The sequence below is a fragment of the Danio rerio genome, chromosome 11 (assembly GCF_049306965.1).
Source record: "Danio rerio strain Tuebingen ecotype United States chromosome 11, GRCz12tu, whole genome shotgun sequence".
Taxonomy (NCBI): domain Eukaryota; kingdom Metazoa; phylum Chordata; class Actinopteri; order Cypriniformes; family Danionidae; genus Danio; species Danio rerio.
The window spans coordinates 12,011,803-12,031,263 of record NC_133186.1 but is presented as its reverse complement, the minus strand read 5'-3'; the positions used below and the strand labels follow the sequence as shown (position 1 = coordinate 12,031,263).

Below are 19,461 nucleotides of genomic sequence, written 5' to 3'. Positions count from 1 at the left end.
CACCAACAACAGGCGCTACGTCACAATTCCGCCCCCACAAGAGCAAGCTCCTGATTGGTTAACGCATGAACTCGAGCGTCAATCGCGCAAAACGTTCAGTTCGCACTGCGCCATTTGCGCTTTATTGCGCCATTTGCACCGCGCCTTTTGCGTCATTCACTCTGCGCTATTCGTGCAAATTGCGCTGTGTCATTCGCGCGTATCGCGACGCAGGATGTCTATTCGCCGTTTGCATTGACTTAATATATAAATCACTCACTCTTGACGCTTCTTCCACATCTGGTGTGAACACAGTATGAGGGTCTGTATGTGTTCATATATGTTGCTTTTATTTATTTATTTCATATAATCGCAGACGTTACGGTAGGCCGTTTCGCACTGATCTGCAGCTATAATCAAATCTATAATGCAGCTATAATCAAATCTTGTTCATAGAAAGTTTAGTAATAAACATTTATAAAAAAGCATTTATGTGTATAAAACATCAGTTTTGTGAGAAGTGCTTCTCATATGATAGTGAATGACCAATACAGCTTTGCTTTGACTTTTGCTCGAGCGAGAATGACATTGACTGAAACATTTTGTCGAACACAGAATGTGTCTATAAAGTTTCAGCTCAAAATACCCATCAGATTATGTATTATAGCCTACAGAATTTGTCCATTTTGGTGTCTGAATACAGTGTAGTTGTTTTTGTAGCCCACCGTTTCAACGTGCATGTCTGCTTCTCATCATGTGTTACAGCAGATAAACAGCACAGAGACAGGCTCTGATAAAGCTGAAATACCATTTAGTATTACACATTAGTAAAAAATACCAAGTAAGTTCATTTCATGTTTTTGTGGTGGACTTTATTCAAGCCTTTCTGAAATGATGAGTCTTACACACATGCCGTTTGCAATATATGCGCTTTACTAACACTATGCGGCCATGGTAATTACAGCGGTTAAGAGTTAGATAGCGATTTTACTGTCTTCATTAGAAACATGCTCGGTTTTAAAAACGTTTTACTTACTTATAAATATTACAGAGGGTTGGAACAGATAATTTAATTTCTATTAAAAAAAAAAAAAACATGTTCTGTGGACATGTGTACAAATAATTATAGAAACATGGTGCCTATAAATAAATTCGGTGGGCGAGGAAAACTGCACTCCTACGTCATGTTGTGGTGGGCCTCATAATCACTGGGATTTAGGTCCTATTTTAACAGCAGGAATTTTTTAAAAAATAGACTTGTGTTTACATCACTCCAATATGACAGTAAACACACTATACATACAGACAGTTCTGTCCAAACAGCTTACAAAAGTAGATTTCCATCATAGGTGCCTACAGACTCTATATAGACTCCCAATATACCTAATTTTTAATGTCACTCCCTTTTGAATCATATTTATCCTCAATTATCTTAAAATAATTCTGTTTCATTTATTAGTTTACTTTGCTAAGTTAAATGAATAATTGCATGAAACATCACACAAATTTCAGTAATAAAAATGACATTTCTGTCTGTCCCATGTTCTGGTCAGCTCTGTTACATCTATTATTATAAAACATAACTATCTGTTAAGCACTGATAAAAATGTACTTGCTTCAAGTGATGTCTTTGATTCATTTGAACAAAATGTTTAGGATGCAGCAATAGTAAATTTATTTTTGTTAACTCTGTTACTTTATAAATCATGATATACAGTATGTAATATAATGAAAATGTTTTAGACATTCCATGCGTATCTAAAGCTAAAGCACAAAATGGTGAAAAATGTCAACTCTGTTATTGTCAACTGTTAGAGGTTTACATAGTTTAACAATAATTAAAACAGCAGTTAGCATGATCAAATATCCGGACAAAATTAAGCATTTTGCATTAATTTACATATAAATTAATCCAGTTATTAATTTATCAATACCAATTTCATTATACTCAATGCCATTGCATTTTGAGAGAAATGAATAGAAAATACTTGAAATGTACCTGCAATTCTAGAATGAGTCATAAGTAGGCAAAGTAGAATGCAGTCATATTCAAGAAAATCTGCTGCTGTCGACCAAGCATCAATCAAACAACCCAGAATGGTTATTTAGTGACTTTGAACATGGTATGGTTGTTGGTTACAGGTGAAGTGTCCTGGGGTGCGTTTCCCAAACAACGACGTAAATCTTGTGATAGTACAAACTATCATAGAACAATGCATAGTTTTGGAAAAGAGCGATGTAGTGACGAATGTTTACCAAAACCTGTAGTTTCTCCACGTTTGAACCATGTTAGTTATATCGTAATGCCCATAATGATGCTCTAAACGGGGTGGTAACAACTTCTTTAGAAAAGAACCTCATCATTTCTTTGTGCAAATTATATTGTTTTACACACACTCACATAAAAAAAATTCCAATATTAGTTTGGGTAAAAACATGCACTCGCTTTCCATATTAATTGAAATATATGTAAATGGCACATATAGGACCAATGTTTCCTTTACAAATATTATTGAGAACATTACATAGTCTATTCTAAATTAACATAAAATCACTTACAAGGGCTGCCACATATTCTAATGTAATATAAATCATATAAATAAATAATGAGGCGATTTATTAAAAAAAATTATTTAATATTAATTGTTAATTAGGAAATGAAAAAAATCATTCTTTAATCATAATATTAATAATTAGGATGATGATGATGATTATTAATATTATTAAGTAGGATATTGTTTATTTATTTTTTAAGTCTACTTTTACAATTTGACATTTGAAAACACGCAGTTTGCAAATGTTTGTTGGAACGGCGAATTTGGGAAATGCAATATCAACGGACTGTGTTTGTAACGACACAACCTGCGACCTTAGTTGGCTAACAATGGTTTTTGGAAACGCACCTCTGAGCAGTTAAATCTGGTGTATAGGTGTTTTCACATGCAACAATGATAGTGGTCTGAAAAATTTTAAATATCAAGTTATGTGGGCAAAAATACAATGATGATGACAGAGAAGAATAGCCAGACTATATTTTGAGCTGATTGAAAGGCTTGAATAACACAAACAAACACTTGTAACTGTATGTAGAAGAACATCTATGAACAAACCTTGAAACAGGTGGGCTACAGCAGGAGAAAAGCAGACTGGGTGCCTTTTCATGTTGTTAAGAACTGGAAACTGAGGCTGTCATTGCTGACGAATGTTATTATAACACTTCAGTAAATCTATTTCACAAAGAATTGAGCCAGTATTTATTGCCTTTAGTACAATGACAAACACAACCTGGCTATTTAATTTGGGAAAACTTCACTGTACCAGATTCATGCTTTAGAGCTCCTGCTGCTACTGCTGACCGTGCCAGTGAGCAGTACTGTAATCCAGTCCTCTTGGAGCGCAGATGCAAATGCCATCAAGAGGATTAACTCCTTACTGCTTAAGGATAATGAGACATTCTGCTGTTCTCAGTGGCTTCTTTCTGCAGCCTGGCAGACAGTCAACAGCACTGACGTTACACCAGGACATCCTCTAAACTTAGCTCACTGCATTTTTTTTAGATTTTGACAGATGTTATTGAGATTTTAAAAGAAAAAGATTAGTCTTTAAGTTTGTTTTGGGACTAACTGTATGAGACACAGATACACTCTGAGTTTGAGGAGTTACTGACCACAAAAATAAGCAACATTTAGATTAAATGAATATCTTTATTAAGTCGATGAGATATTACATTCAACAAAAAAGACAGTGGAGACTCTTTTGAGTTAAACAGTTGTTATATGTTAAGCAAATGCTGTTTTTAATGTTTATAGTAATCAAAGAATACTAAAGCAACAACATTTTCTGAATTTCAATATACTGTATTAAGTAGCATATCTGTTTTCAAGATTATAATGCTAATTAATCATATAATAATGACTATTGAAGCACTATGTGTAACTAAAGGCTGTAGTGGCTAAAAATTCTGCCTTGCCATAACAAAGTTAAAAGTTTTAATGCATAACATTCATTCATTCATTTTCTTTTCGGCTTAGTCCCTTTATTAATCCGGGGTCACCACAGGAGAATGAACACAGCAGATGCCCTTACAGCCGCAACCCATCTCTGGGAAACATCCACACACACACTATACAGACAATTTAGCCTACCCAATTCACTTGTACCACATGTCTTTGGACTGTGGGAGAAACCGGAGGAAACCCACATGAAGGCAGGGAGAACATGCAAACTCCACACAGAAACGCCAACTGAGCCAAGGTTCGAACCAGCGACGCAGCAACCTTCTTGCTGTGAGGCGAAAGCACTACCTACTGCGCCACTGCCTCGCATAACAAAATACTTATTAAATGTAGTACTCTTTTAATTCAGTTCAAGAGTTTTTAAATCAAACATATGCAGTCCTGATGTGAAGAGCATTTTAAATCTTGCTGACCCCAACCTTTTAGACTGCAGTGTGATCAGCCAATGTTTATTTCACTGTTTTAAAATGGGGGCAAAGGAAATAGATTGTTCTGAGGCTGCTCTGATGGGCTTACGGTGGTGCTACTTTAGTTCTAATCCTCTTGGTATGGAAACGTGTTCTCATACCTGCACTGATCTCTTTACGTGGGCAGTAGCCCAAACACAGCTGTTAGTTCTAGCTTAAATAGCTAATAATGTGAACTTCAAACTTAATTCTGTTTAAGTTTGTTAGCTGTTTTTTTTATTAGTCATTTTGCTATGGTTATCTTTGTACTCTGCCAGACAAATTTTTAAAATTTGGGGTAAAATATGAACTTGCCATTTATGAGTCTTATTTAGCTGCCTTCCATTCTGAGGTTAAAAAGTAATCTTAACTCTTTTTCACTCCATATCCGGATCACTTTTATTTTTAATGTCCATGTTAACAGATTTCAATGCATTTCCACTGGTGCATTGTGAGGACTATAGAGGGAGCATTTTCAGTTCATTCATATGAAAGTAAAATGCATGAGCTTTGAGACTAATCTTCTATTCACCTTATTCTCCGCCGACGAGTGGGCGCTGCCATTTGAATCTTTTTGGCTTGAGACTTCCGGTCTCATTCACTTCCATTTATTTTTTGACGTTAACAACTGCTCATTACGCTGCTTGATGTTGCAATTTGATATTTTCTTATTATATTATTCTACTTGGTCTGTATAGTCATGCAAACATTTGTTTGTAGAGCAAGTAGTTTGACCGTTTTGTGCTGTTTATTATTCCTAGTCATTTCTCCCATAGGCGACTGAATCGGAAGTTCTAAGACAATCGCGAAAACAGGCGCACTTCCGCATTTTAGAATAAGGTCAATATGAACCAACTGAAATGTTCACTTTACTGCGCTCACAATGTGCCAGTGAGAATGGCGGCTTTCATACAGCATGCAGAAGTATATACAGAGCAAGAGCAGAGCTGAAGCAGCAGTTCTGTTTCTGCATCAGGTCCAATTTTGTGGAAAGATTCATAGTGACAATGCATTGATCATGACTAGACCCACACAGAAACTGCACGCGCTAAAATCTGCAGATTTCCGCACATTTTTAGCCCATCATTGAGTCTATTTATTTTTTTTATTAATTTCGGTAATAATATTGACTAATATGAAAGTGTTCATTTGATTTATTCTCAGTGGAGTTTGTAAAGTAAAATTTTCTGTCTTTTTGTAGATATAATGTATAAGAGACTTGCTTTGTTTACCAAATAACTGGATCTAGATGGATTTCCATTGTAAATATTAAATAAAAGTTAAAAATGTATTGTTTTTTTGGTATCATATATTAAGTTTTTAGTTACGATACTCCTAAAATAATTCCTCATAAATCTGCAGATATTTTTTTTACAAAATTCTCTGCAGTAATAGCAAAAAATGTCCGCAGTCTGGGCCTAATCATGACCAAAAACACATTGAATGACAAGAATATTATTATAACCAGGGCTTTACATTAACACCCACCAACCCACCAAATGCAGCTTGATTTCAGTTGTGGCGGGTTAGACAGCCACTCTCATTAGCCACTCTGGCTGGCTGAAACTCATTTTTAAATTGCCAGTGCTGGTTCGTCGTCACTACAATTTAGACTGTTTATGACCGTTTATCTATATGCGTACAAATCTGATCCTAGAATCAAGAAGCAGCATGACTGACAAAAACAGCTTTTTGCGCAAAGAAAAGAAAACAGGTGAAGACCGAATGAGAGGATCACGTGCATAGTGAGACAGGCCTTCCTTACTCACTAACATGGGCTTTAGTTTCGCGTGCACAAATGATTGGATGCACGCGAGTGTTTAAAAGCTCCTGTGCCATTTTCTCACTCAAAGCAACCGTGCCTGGAAACAAAACTAGTGCGATGCTCATGCACCCACAGTGTTTCAAGGGCTCAAGATTCTTTGTAAGCAGCAGCAGTTGTCACTTTCGCTTTAACCATTCTTTGAACAGATTATTAATTGGCCTAATATTAACTGTGTGCACGGCATCAACCTTTCATTAACGCGCATGGATAGTTTTTTACCCTCTTTCTTTTGCTTGCTTTTATTTTTGTTAATTTAGTTTAATAATCATCCTTTACAATAATATTGCTTCAATATGTTGTTGTATGCATAGTTAACTGGGGATCTGGGATCTTGAGCCAGAACAGACCACTGTGCATAGTTTTAGATGTGTGAGAATATCTATTTTTTAAATGTCAGCTGTATTGTTAAATATAAAGTGTATGTATACAGCAGTATTTTGCTTGTTTTGACACATTATTTAAAATCTGTGGCAATGAAATAATTAGTTTGGTGTTGCCAGAGAAAACAAAATTAGCAAATCCTTATTGTGTTGAGCCCTGAAAAGTCCTGTGAAAGAAAACTAATTGCAATGCGACACTTTTTTTTATGAAAGCACAACTCATTTGCTCATGCTCATTGAGTAAACTCATAAACAAAACAACAGTTAAATGAATGAGGAGGCAAGTGGAAAGAACACAAAATCGAAATTAAGTAATTTTAGTATGCCAAACCCTTACAAAAATAGCCTACAGGAATCCTGCAGGATTTTCATTTTTTTTCTGCAGGAACCTGCTGGTATCCTGTAGGAATTATGAAATCCTGCAGGACAAATTGACAATATGTGCAGGCAATTCCTACAGGTTTTAGAATCATGCAGTACTTTTTGCAGGAATCCTGAAGGATTCTTTTTTTTTTCCCTTCAGAAAAGCTGCTGTCCTGCAGGAATTCAAAAATCCTGTAAGACACATTGACAATATGTGCAGGAATTTCCTACAGGTTTTTACAATGGATCCAAGCAAGTGACAAATCCTGCAGGATTTTATAATTCCTGCAGGACTTGCAGGAATTATTTGTTGTAATTGGAATGAAAGAAATGGTGTCACTTGTTTTTGGTAGCAATACAATATGAGTTCTAACAGATAAACATTACAACAAACAAACAAAAAATAAGAAAATAAATACATAAAGTATACAAATAGATTATAGGCAATTATAAAAATCAACCATTACACTAAACCATTCAAATTATGCATTTATGCAAACAAGCAAGCTGTACACTTTTACGTTTCATTTCTATACTTTTTTTTCATTTATTAAAAATCTGTTTGGTTAGATGCAAAAAAAAATAAAAATAAATAAATAAATAAAAAAAACTGCAAGACCTGTCCTTGAGGTAGATATATGTTAAACGTATGTCTGTGCATTTTATGAGTTCAACAGAGTCTCCTCCTCTTTCTTTTAAAATGTTTGTTGCTGTTATCCTTTATTCTCTGTCTTTTTGACCTGAGCAACCTATTTTATTCTGTGTCCATTGCCTTTTTGTGGCAGCTGGAACTGGTGCCTCTTCATTTAAGTACAATTTTTACTCCATTTTTATTCTTTTAAAAGAAGCAGGTTACGGTTATTGTTCAGGTGATTGGTAAACATAATGTGTTTTCTGCAATGTTAGAGTAAATTTATTCATACAAAATATATTTTCCCAACAACAAAATTGAGGCTAGTGATAATGGTGAGTGGTTAGTAACCGTGGAAAACTACTAGCCACATGGGCTGGTGATCAAAACAGTTAATGTCAAACCCTGATTATAACTATATAGATTTTACTGACATTCAAAAATATAATGTAGTGCACATGAAAAGACAATAATGAATGACACTCACCTCACTGGGAAGCCCACACTTCTTTATAACCTGCATAATTTGCATTATATAGAGGAAGCTGCAGTGGCCCTTGGTGCAGTTAGAAAGTAAAAGCAAACGCTTTTAATAGATAGGTAAAATAGAATAGACATCCTGCAAACGAGCCTGTGTTGATCCTTAATGAGCCCACTTAGGGCAAGCATAAGCATTGCCAGTGCAGGTACATTAAGAGTTTGCTCAGTGGCAAAATGTTGGCTCCTTAAAGCTGGCCCCAGATAGGCAGCCCTCACCTAACCCCTAGGAAGCCCTCACTAGGCCCACACAGGGATTCTATGTTATTTACAGTAAACAACTCATTAACTTAAAGTATCTACGCTTTTGAATCTGGTTATATTATTGAAAAAACATTTGAGGGTGCAAAGCTGAATTCAACATAATTTCAAAAAGTTTCAACCTTTTGCCTGATTTGATGTTAATTCAGTGACGTTGTTCTATCTAGAGTTCAGCCTTAGCAACCAGTAACAAAGTTTAATGTTAGTCAGATTTTCCTTGTGTGAGAGGTTTGGAAGCGTTAAAAGAATGACACAAAAATGACTGTATTAAGAAATGTGTATCCATAAACAACAATAAAACAAGAAAAAAGTCAGTTGAATGCATACAGTTCAATGTGCCATATCTTAAAAACTATCCAAAAATCAAGGTATGCTGTAAAAGTCCCAAAGTATTGTGGCGAGAGAGAGAAAACACTCAAGCAGTGGTTGTATTTACACACTTATAAACTTGATTTATTTACAATTGTGGTCAGTGGGTGTAGAGGAGAGATAGCTCTGGCTGTTTCTCCATTCCAAGAACACAGAGAACGGACTTGTGTTCTTGTGGAGACCGGTCTTGCCAGGTGTCCTCGGAAGAACGAACTCAGCAGACCGCGAGGGCAGAGAACGCGTCCTTTGAGAATTGAGATGTTGCGTTCTTCCTGATGGTCACATGACCTCCACATGTTTTAAATGGTAAATTATTTAAACATTACAGCCTTCATACAACGATTTATTGTTTTTCCCCTTTTCAAAATATATACTTTGCATAAAAACATTATAAATCTATGTTGCACAATATGAATAAAACAAATTTTAATATGAATTTCAGCAAACAAACACCCTAATGTGTTTATTCCTTTATTAAAATGTTCATGGTAATGTTTACTTTCACCGTTTCATTTAGGGAAACTCCTGAGGTAAATAAGTTAAATCTCTGAACTTTAATAATAAATCTAAATAAAATGCAGCGCTTCCCACCTCCAGTCGCAATGACTTCTGGGACTTCCAGAGCGAGTTCGGTGCTCAAGTTTGCATCGGTGCATCCTCGATATTAAGATCACATCCGGGAAGATTCACACGTCCTCCGTACTTGCGGTCTTGAGTATTGGAGCTGAACTTGGGCAGCTGATGATGACGTTGCACGAGAACACGAGGACGCACGACCGCTGAAGAACGCATATTGAGAAACAGCCTCTGTCTTCTGGCCGGGAAGAATATAGGTGTTCAGGGGGAAAGAGTGAGGCCATGCAGGTGGAAGCGAGAGCTAAGTTTGTCAGCTGCTTGAGTCCACTGTGGGAGGAAAGAGCCACAGATATTAGACATTAGTCATTTGAGTGAAATGAAGCTCACAGTATCTGGGTTGGGCGCTGCTTATATCTGTGTCTCTTGATGGATCTCAGCTGGGCTTGATTAGTGCTGATGATGTGAGAATTGGTGTGGATCCGTGACCATGGTGACGTTGCAACGGTGAGCTTGCCACAATATATACATAGGAAACTTTGTTTGTAAGCTGTTAGTAGGCCTCTTGTTTCGGCCATGCTGATCTCTGTATACTGTTCCCTGCTACCTTTCAGGTGATTGGTCTTTCTCCATACTGTTCTTAAACATACTGAACACAGGAATAAAATGGACTGACATCATGGTAAAACTGTCTCTAATGAGACAGAGTCACTCATATACAAGTCTTTCATGCACACAAAAAGGAGAGGGACCATTTTAATCTTCAATTTCCAATTTTCAGGTTTCAAAGTATTGCCTGCAGGGCAAATGTGAGCCTGTGAGGGCTTCCACGGGGGTAGTTGAGGGCTGCCCATGCAGAGCCAACAGTAATGGGCTAATGTTTAGCCATTAATTAAACTCTCAAGGGCCATGCGCTGGCACAGCCTGCAGAACGGGCAGAACGGGCTAGCCCAAACCAGGACTTCAAGGGATTAGTGTGGGCTATTCACACAGAGTCTGCAGTGAGCCCGCAGCTGTGACCTGGGAATTTGGCTCAATCACGTCTACCACACACAAGTTCAAATAATTGAACCCCAGCTAAAAATTTGTGCGAGCAAACATCCTGTGAGTAAACAAGAGAGAGTGACGCAGTGCTCTGCATTTGGTGTAAAACCCAGCATAATTTTCTGGCAAAATTAGGAAATGTAGGTGACACAGTGGTGCAGGAAGTAGCGCTGTCACCCTACAGCAAAAAGATTGCTGGTTTGAGCCCCAGCTAGGTCAGTTGGCATTTCTGTGTGGAGTTTGCATGTTCACCCCATTCTGTGTGTGTTTCCTCCGGGTGCTCCGGTTTCTCCCACAAGTCCAAAGACATGCGCTATATATCAACTGAATAAGCTAAATTGGTCGTAGTGCATGTGTGTGAATGTAAGAGTGTATAAGTGTTTCCCAGTACTGGGTAGTGGCTGGAAGGACCTCCGTTGCATATAATATATGCAGGACAAGTTGGCGGTTTTTTCCACTTTGGCGACCCCTGATGAATAAAGGGACTAAGACAAAAAGAAAATGAATGTATGAATTAGAAAATGTCTGCTAAAGATTTTTTTTGCTGTCATTAAGGAAATGGTTTGGGTTGTATTGCTTAAACTTGAACATACGTTTGTACTGTATGAACCAGATTTATTGAATACAAATGAACTTGTGGTAGATATAACAAACTGATTCCTCTCTATAATTTTTGTCTTTTTGAGCTCTCACTGGTAAAAAGTCAGCGTTTTGTATGTAAAATTTTCGGGTGTTCTGCATGTGGTTGCGTCACCTGCAATCCGTTGTCCAAAAATGAAAAATTGATATGGCTGTAGTTCAATATTTTATAGACCCCTTTCAGTATTTGGCTAGACAGAAATGTTGGCCCAGTTTTTTTTAGCATGTTTGAAGATAATGAGTAAGAAATGGTCTGCCAAAATGCATCACGTTTCCTAAACTTGAATTCAGATTCATCTCTTTTGGCCACTTACAGTTGCAATCAGAATTATTAAAACCCCCATGATTTTTTTTCTTATTTTTTTAAATATTTACCAAATGATGTCTAACAGAGCAGGGAAGTTTTCACAGAACGTCTGATAATATATTTTTCTTCTGGAGAAAGTCTTTTTTGTTTTATTTCAGCTAGAATAAAAGCAGTTTTTAATAAAAAAAAAAACAACAGAACTGTCTACAGAACAAACCATCGTTATACAATAACTTGCCTGATTACCCTTACCTGCCTTGTTAACTTAATTAACCTACTTAAGCCTTTAAATGTCACTTTAAGCTGTATAGAAGTGTCTTGAAAAATATCAAATTATTATTTACTGTCATCATGGCAAAGATAAAATAAAACAGTTATTCGAAATGAGTTATTAAAACTATTATGTTTGGAAATCAGTTGAAAAAAATCTCTTCGTTAAAAAGAAATTGGGGGAAAAAGTAAACGGGATAATAATTCAGGGGGCTAATAATTCTGATTGCAACTGTAAGTTTCAGTCTCTCATTCTATCATTCTCTACATCACTTTTTAGGCAGCTCTCAATCCAGTCAAATGTGTTTTCAACTACCTCTGAATACAGTTGAATTGGACAAGTGCACATGGTCAAAACTTTTGCACACTCTTTACACCCTTGTAAAGTTACCATTTGAAAGGGTCTTGACTCAGTGACAACTTTTGTACTTTTATTTCTGAATGGTAACTGTCCGGCAAAATCACATTTTTATTTTAATGATACTTTTCATTTTATTTAAGACTATAATTAATAAATGAATTAATGCTAGTATTTTTTTGTTTATTTCAGTTTTAATAATTTTAATGTTTTCATTTATTTCAGCCATTCACTTTAAGACAACATTTAAATTTTTTGCTTAAGATTTTATGTTTATTTTTCTTCTAAAATCAAACCATTTTTATTTTTCCTCCCTCATAGAATGCTGTTTTTATGAATAGTTCTGGTTTTAGTAAACATTGACATCACTTATGTGATCCTGTGAGTGTGGGAGGATCCATCTGTTGTGTTGCAGCAGTATTATGACATTAATCTGGAAGATACCATGAAGAGTTCAATCAGGGGGAGTTCACCATCTGCACAAAACATTAAGCTGTTTTTAAAAAAAACATGTAGCATTTCTCATTAAATAACAACATTCAATATTTTAACACACAACATCAATCAATAAAAAAAATCTTCAAACACACATAAATCAGCTGGCCCTTCATCCGTCATTACAAATGCCCTCAGCTGTCCTCCCCTCCTTTAAGAGTTGATCTCTTCCTGGGGCTCAGTGCAGCCAGGTAAGTCTGAGCTGCAGTGACACACAATCAGCTACAACTTCAGCATGAAACAGAAGTACATCAGTGAGCAGAACGCTTAGTGGACAGCTATAGTGACTAGCAGTAGCATAAATCAGCCTGGCACAGACTGTAGAGAGGGAGGGAGAGAGAAAAAGAGAGACTCCAGACGGACCGCATTGCAGAGCAGACAGAGATCATAGCAGAGCATGAGTGTGGAAATGGAGGAGTGGAGCAGTTTGGGGATGGACGAGAGTGAGAAAGACAGCAGCACCAGTCATGATGAGGACGATGAAGAACCAGAGGACGAAGAACAACCTGACACAGAGGGACTGTGCAGGGAACTGGTGCAAGGTAATGCCTAAAGAAGAGGAGACTAGCGTGACTTATTCATAGGAGAGATCACATGCTGGGAGGCAGTGAGGAGAGACTCACTTTAGTGGTTAAAAAGGGCATTTAATGTCTGTGAAGGAATTTATTTGGCATTTTTTTGAGGTTGTCAGTGTTGTTAAACCTTAAAAGATGTTGTGACATTGTTTTGTCCTTGTTTTTATAATGCTTAAAGCACATGGGGTTCTGAACATGCGAAGTGTTTTGACCTTGTGGAATGCATCTCTAATAGACATACTGTACATTAGGTGTATAATAGGATAAGCTGCATATACTTTTAACTATTGATTTGTTAGATGATTTCTAATAAGCTCAGTGTGTCAATAAATTCTTATTATCATCTGCAAAGGAATGTGCTTGTCTTTTTCTAAGGTTTCTGTCTTGTTTTACCTTTAACGTGGTATTTTTGTACAGTGGGATTTTGTCTGATCAAGTCATGTATTTTTAATCTTGCTGATTGCATCTCTAGAATACAGAATATATTAGGACAAACTGCTGACTTTATTTATGAGAGCGTTAATTATGCAGAACATGTCGGAAAATAGTCATTATCGGCTACAAAGGAATTTATGTGACTTTTCTGAAGTCCTTGGTGTTTTTGTATAGTGTGATTTTTCTCATTGTGATGGAAACGCATGAGGTTCTGGACTGACGATCTGACGTGTTTTTGACCTTGTGGGTTGCATCTCTAATAGACATACATTTGCAGTATATAATAGGATAAGCTGCACATATTTTTGACTTTATTAATTTATTAGATGATATTGAATAAGCACAGCATTTCAATAAATTCTCATTATCATCTGCAAAGGAACGTGCTTGTCTTTTACTGAGGTTTCAGCCTTGTTTCATCTTTGGTGTTTTTGTACAGTGGGATATTGTCTGAGGAATCGAGTTAAGTAGTTTTGACTGGATCTCTAGACTACAGAATATGTTAGGATAAACTGCTGACTTTATTTATGAGAGCGCTATTACGCAGAGCATGTTGGCAATAGTCCTTATCAGCTGCAGAAGAATTTATGTGACATTTCTGAACTTCTAAATGTTATTTCACCTTAAGCATATTGTATGATGTTTTTGTACATTGTGATTTTCTCATTATGATAGAAACACATAAGGTTCTGGACTGACTGACTGAGTTTTTTTTTTGACCCTGTGGATTGCATTTCTAATTGACATATAGGAGGATAATAGGATAAGCTGCAGATATTTACACTTTATTAGTCGTAGAGTGTATTAAATATGCATAGCATGTCAGTAAATTGTCATTATAAACATTATAAAGGAATTTACTTGAGCTTTTTTGAGATTCTCAGTGTTATTTCACCTTAAACATGTGGCTTTTGTACAGTGTGATTTTGCCAGAGTGAGGTGTTTTTGACCTTGTTGATTGCATCTTTAAAATACGGAATATATTAGGGAAAAATACAGATACACTCAAGAAAGGACTTTTATAAAATGAGCTCAAACAAGACAGTTATTGAGATTTTTTTGGGGACAACTTGATAGTTTTCTACACTTAAATTTGTTAGTTAGCCTAATTAATTTGTTTTGGAACATCATAAATTAATTGTGTGGGACCCTACATTTTTTACAGTGTTTGTTTGACTTTATTCATGAGAGCGCTGAATATGCAGAGCATGGCAGTAAATTCAGACTTTCATCTGTAACTGAATTTTTCTGAGGTTCTCATTGTGATTACAGTGTTTTTGTGTAGTGTGATTTTGTCCTTGTTTCTCATTATGATGGAAATATATGAGGTTCTAGACTGACCGAGTGAGGTTTTCAGTTGATTTGCATCTCTAAAATATAGAATGTAGCTGGATAAATACTGAACAGTCATTTTTATTAAAGTGAGCTAAATTAACTGGCATTAGTTTTATAATTTTTAAAATTAGCATAATGTAAATTTAGTTTTTTTTTAAACTATATTTTTAGATTTTAATGCAATATTACAGTGGAAAAGACAAGCATAATTATATTATAAAGTATAAATAATATCAACTTAAGCACATTAATAATGTAAAAACATTCTGAAGATAATATTTGTTTAGTACAACTACTCTTTCAATGTCAAGGTAATTTATTTATAAAAATTTGCATAGAATTTTAAGAACAGAACTTAAAAACCTTTTAATAGTTTTTTTTCTGTCAGGTATACATTAAAGGATACAACATTCATTGCCTGTTCCTGAAGGCTAATTCACTTTAATCTGTCCAGTCAGTTTATCCTGCCCACAGAAGCTCAGTCCAGTATTAGTAGTATGGACTGCTGTCTTAATGTCCCTAATTCTGTCATTGACGTAAATCACACTCCTTTTAGGCCAGGTGAGCAGATTTAGCAGCGACAAGATCACTGACCCAGGACACATACTGACACTAATGATTACTCTATATACAATCTGCTTTTGCTTCAAGATTTGTGTGAGAAAAATGACAGTTTAAGTTTCTAAATATCTGCCAAAAACCCATCATCTGCATTCTGATTCTGAGTAAATTAGGTCTGGGTATACCCTTGTTTATTTAATATTTTTTGTCTTTCTGATGTTTATGATTTGTTCTTTGAAATGTTAATAATGGCTTATTTATTTTGTTATCTAAATAGCGTGCAATGATATGCTCAGTTTCATTTGGGAATTTGCATTAAGTTTTTTTTTTTTTCCTGTCGTCAGCAACTTTATCAGGTCTTTTTAATTTGACTTGCTATCGCCTGTTTTTTGCAGTGCATTTGTGTGCCTCTGGTGTTGAAGGTTAAAGCTTTATTACTGTAGCTTCTGCTGAGTTGCCATTCGCAGAGCAAGAAAACGCTGCCAAGCTCTTATTTTAGCAAACTCAAACACGCCTCATTCCAGTTGAAATTTGATTATGCCTCAAGGAAAAACAAGAACCGACCGAGTGGAAATACCTGTCCTGAAAAAAGACAGCAAAAAGATATTGTATTTATAAGGGGAAAGATAAAATGAAATAAAAAGTTTGCAGTTTTTATATTTAAAATAGGTACCCAAGTGTTGTTGTTGCATGCCTTGGTGGTCCAATCAATGTCGTTGTGTTCCTTAATGTACATTATTTATGGATATATTTCATAAGTGACATACTACAACATAAAACCAAATGTCATTTAGTATTTTATTTAATTTTTATTTTTAAAAATGTAATTTTTATATTAGTTTATGAACTTTTTTTTTAAGAAAATGAAACATACACCCTGTAATCTGATCTGAAAAATAAGGTATTATTGTTTTTTTCCACACATTTATAAAACAAGACATTTGCTGAATTTTAATATTTTTTAATTCATATTTGAATTTACATTTTTATATTTAATACAGTAGTAACTGTAATTTTATGATAATTTTATATAGTTTTAATGCATGTTGCACAATGTAATACTTATAATTATATTATGATATATATTTAAAGGTGCAGTATGTTAGTTTGACACCTAGTGGTTGAACTAGGTATTGTATTTCTGGATCAAAACACTTGCAAGTGCAGGTTGCCAGATTGAGGACCAACAGGATGCTGGATGCTGATTTAGGGCTACTTTAAATCATGTTCTAAATAAAAGCAATGACACATGATAGAAGGGATATTTTCATATGAAAGGGAGTTTTTGTCCTAACCAGTACTGGTATTTATATTTTAGAAACGATCTCTATTTTTTTTGCAGCTGAACAAAAATAAAACTTCATCACATGATCACTTCAGGTACACCTCATGTGCTTTATTCAGTGCTAAATGCTAATAATGTGAGTTTGAATGCCATTTTACATTTTACAATGCCATTTTGTGAGTGAGTGCATATTCTGTGCTTCTTAATGGCTGTCTGGCGCAAACAGCCAAATTGCTTATCACTGCAAATCTCATCAAGTAGCGTACAGCTAAGACACAGGGTTATAATGTAACCTGCTCACCTAATGTTTACGTTTGTAATATTTATATTATTTGCTAAATAATAACCACCTCATGTGGAACTCTGAATCTGTGTCTCATATCGGAGTCTGCTACCGTCCACCAGAGGTCGCATTTCAGTCACGGGCACATGCTTCGAGAGCCTTTCTGACTGAATGAATCAAATACAGTTTTCCACCAAGGCAACCTGGGGTGCTAAAAATATAATTGGCTAAACTGGCATTGGGCAGGTTAAAAGAATTAAAACAAACACAGAAGTTTCAACACGTAATGCACATTTTCAAAGCAGAATTTCTGACTTTAGCATTGATTTTCTGATAAACAAGAATGTACACTTAGCATGTTTCTTAAATATCTGCAAACATATTATGGTATTTTTATGCTTTAGAAGAGCCAAACTCTTGCATATAGCACCTCTAATGAAACGTCCCTAGCTGGAAATCACAAGATGCAGGCCTAATAGGTTTTGATCATTAGGGATGAATGTGAGAGAATTAACTCTTAATATGGATCAGATTGAGAGGCTCTTGTTTTTGTCTGCACAGACTAGACGTCTCGTCTCGACTGGGTCACATTGACTCTGCAGTGCTGTATGCAGAGACTTTTACATCTCTTTTTGATGTATTTGAACACCAGATGTGTTTTGACGGTTACAGTGACTTTATCTAGCACAATACTTTTATTGTATTTAGTTTTTTGTCTTTCATTATGAGCCCGTGAGCCAGCCCTATTCTGCTTTTTCTCATTCTTTTATGTGTTTTTTTTTGTTCTCTGCAGTGCTGTGTTCAGAGAGAGTTGGTCAAATCACAAAGGCATATCATGACATTGAGGCGGTTACACATCTGCTGGAAGAGGTGAGAGAGCCCATATCTTTTTTACAGTCTCAGATTTTGGTGCAAATGATCATAGAAGCTCCATTCATGAGATGATAAAAGTCCCACAACTGCATGTGTTTCACTACAGAAAGAGCGAGATCTGGAATTGGCAGCCCGGATTGGCCAGTCGTTGCTAAAGAAGAATAAAACCCTGACTGAACACAACAAACTACTGGATGAACAGCTGGAGAGTACCAAGGAAGAGGTCTGAATTGTTATACTGTAGATAGATTTAACAATTAAAAAATACAAGTAAAACCATAAAAGTAAAACCATTTATTGTAATTAATTAAATGTTAAAGGGGTCTTATTATGCTTATTATGGGGTGGGAGGGGAAGCACTTTTTTTGTGTGTGCATATTTTACATTATTACAAAACCTTTCTACCTAGCCTGGCACAAACGGCTCCATTAGTTTTGGGTTTGACACTTAGGCTGCATTTACACTGCAGATCTTGATGGTCAGTTCCGATTTTGTGACTGTATCTGATTTTTTTTGATGACCTGCTTACATCATCTTTTAAAAGTGACTCGTATCCGATCGTCTGCATTTACACGGCAAATGACCAGAAAAAAAAAAGAGTGGGCGCTGACTAACAGCTGATAATTAAAGAGTGCTCTTCTATATTCCTAATCTGTTTGCAGCTTTTGACAGACTGTTTACTAGTTTATGACAGAAAGGTTCTCAGTCCATCTTCTTTTAATATATAGGCTTTTTTTTTTTTTTTTTTTTTTTTTATAAACCTTTTGGCATCTTAATGTAATGTCCATGGCATGAACATGCTTAAATACCTGTGCTATATGACTATATAGAAGCTGTTTTAGTCCTCGTGTATGAGATTTAGAGTTTGGGACTCTGCTGAAGTTTTTTTTTTATTGTATTGACTGAACATTTCCAGTCAAATGCATAACAAGTCTTACACATTTTAGCATACCGTGTAAACAAAGTATATATATATATAAAAAAAAAATAAGGAGAGAAAGAAAAATAAAACAAATAAAGAACAAGAGCTGGTAAACATAACATTTACCATAGAGAAAAGGAGTTTAGCTTTTTAAGTATATTCACAGTTCTGGTTGCTTTACGACTTCTAAGTCCTTTAAGAGTTTCAAAATAAATGGTTGAATCAGCCATAAAATGGAAGATGTTAGGCTTCCTCTCGGACCATTTACACTTGTGTATGAAACTTGCCCAATAATATCAGCAGATTTAACATAAACAGGAGATTCTTATCTATATCTTTTTTTATCTGTATAAAATATGGCATCTCTTTTCTTAATAATAATTCTATGACAACTCAGTATATTAAATAGACATTCAACATCAAACCAGAAATATTTCTGCTGAACTTCTGAACTGAAAGTGTCAGACTTGATGTCGCTATGGTTTTTAATGATGCGCGACTCTCATTGACAGGTGAAAATCTGATCTGCCTGCTTACATTGCCGACACGAGGGCACAGATCCGATTCATATCAGATAAATTTCCACATATGAACAAGGCCAGAATCTGATTTGAGTAAATCGGAATTCATGTGATTTGTTCTTGCTTACACATACATGGGCCATATCCGATCTGTGCCACATGGAAGAAAAAAATCGGA

The 19,461-nt window shown here is 35.6% G+C and overlaps 1 protein-coding gene across 16 annotated transcripts in view; it reads left to right on the top strand.

The window, feature by feature from the left end:
* hap1 (huntingtin associated protein 1) overlaps positions 1-19,461 on the top strand; it is an 89,804-nt gene that overhangs the window by 46,663 nt on the left and 23,680 nt on the right. For 11 of the 16 annotated variants that reach the window (XR_012387042.1, XR_012387041.1, XR_012387043.1 and 8 more), the window contains 2 exons: positions 17,761-17,837; positions 17,947-18,063. Coding sequence is in view for 3 of the 16 variants with exons in the window: in XM_068224294.2 (XP_068080395.2) it covers positions 12,891-13,035; positions 17,761-17,837; positions 17,947-18,063 (339 nt within the window). In the remaining 13 variants the exon portion in view is untranslated. Of the gene's footprint in view, positions 1-12,713; positions 13,036-17,760; positions 17,838-17,946; positions 18,064-19,461 lie in introns of those variants that run through there. The other 5 variants (XR_011017180.2, XR_012387040.1, XM_068224294.2 and 2 more) reach the window with 1 other exon arrangement.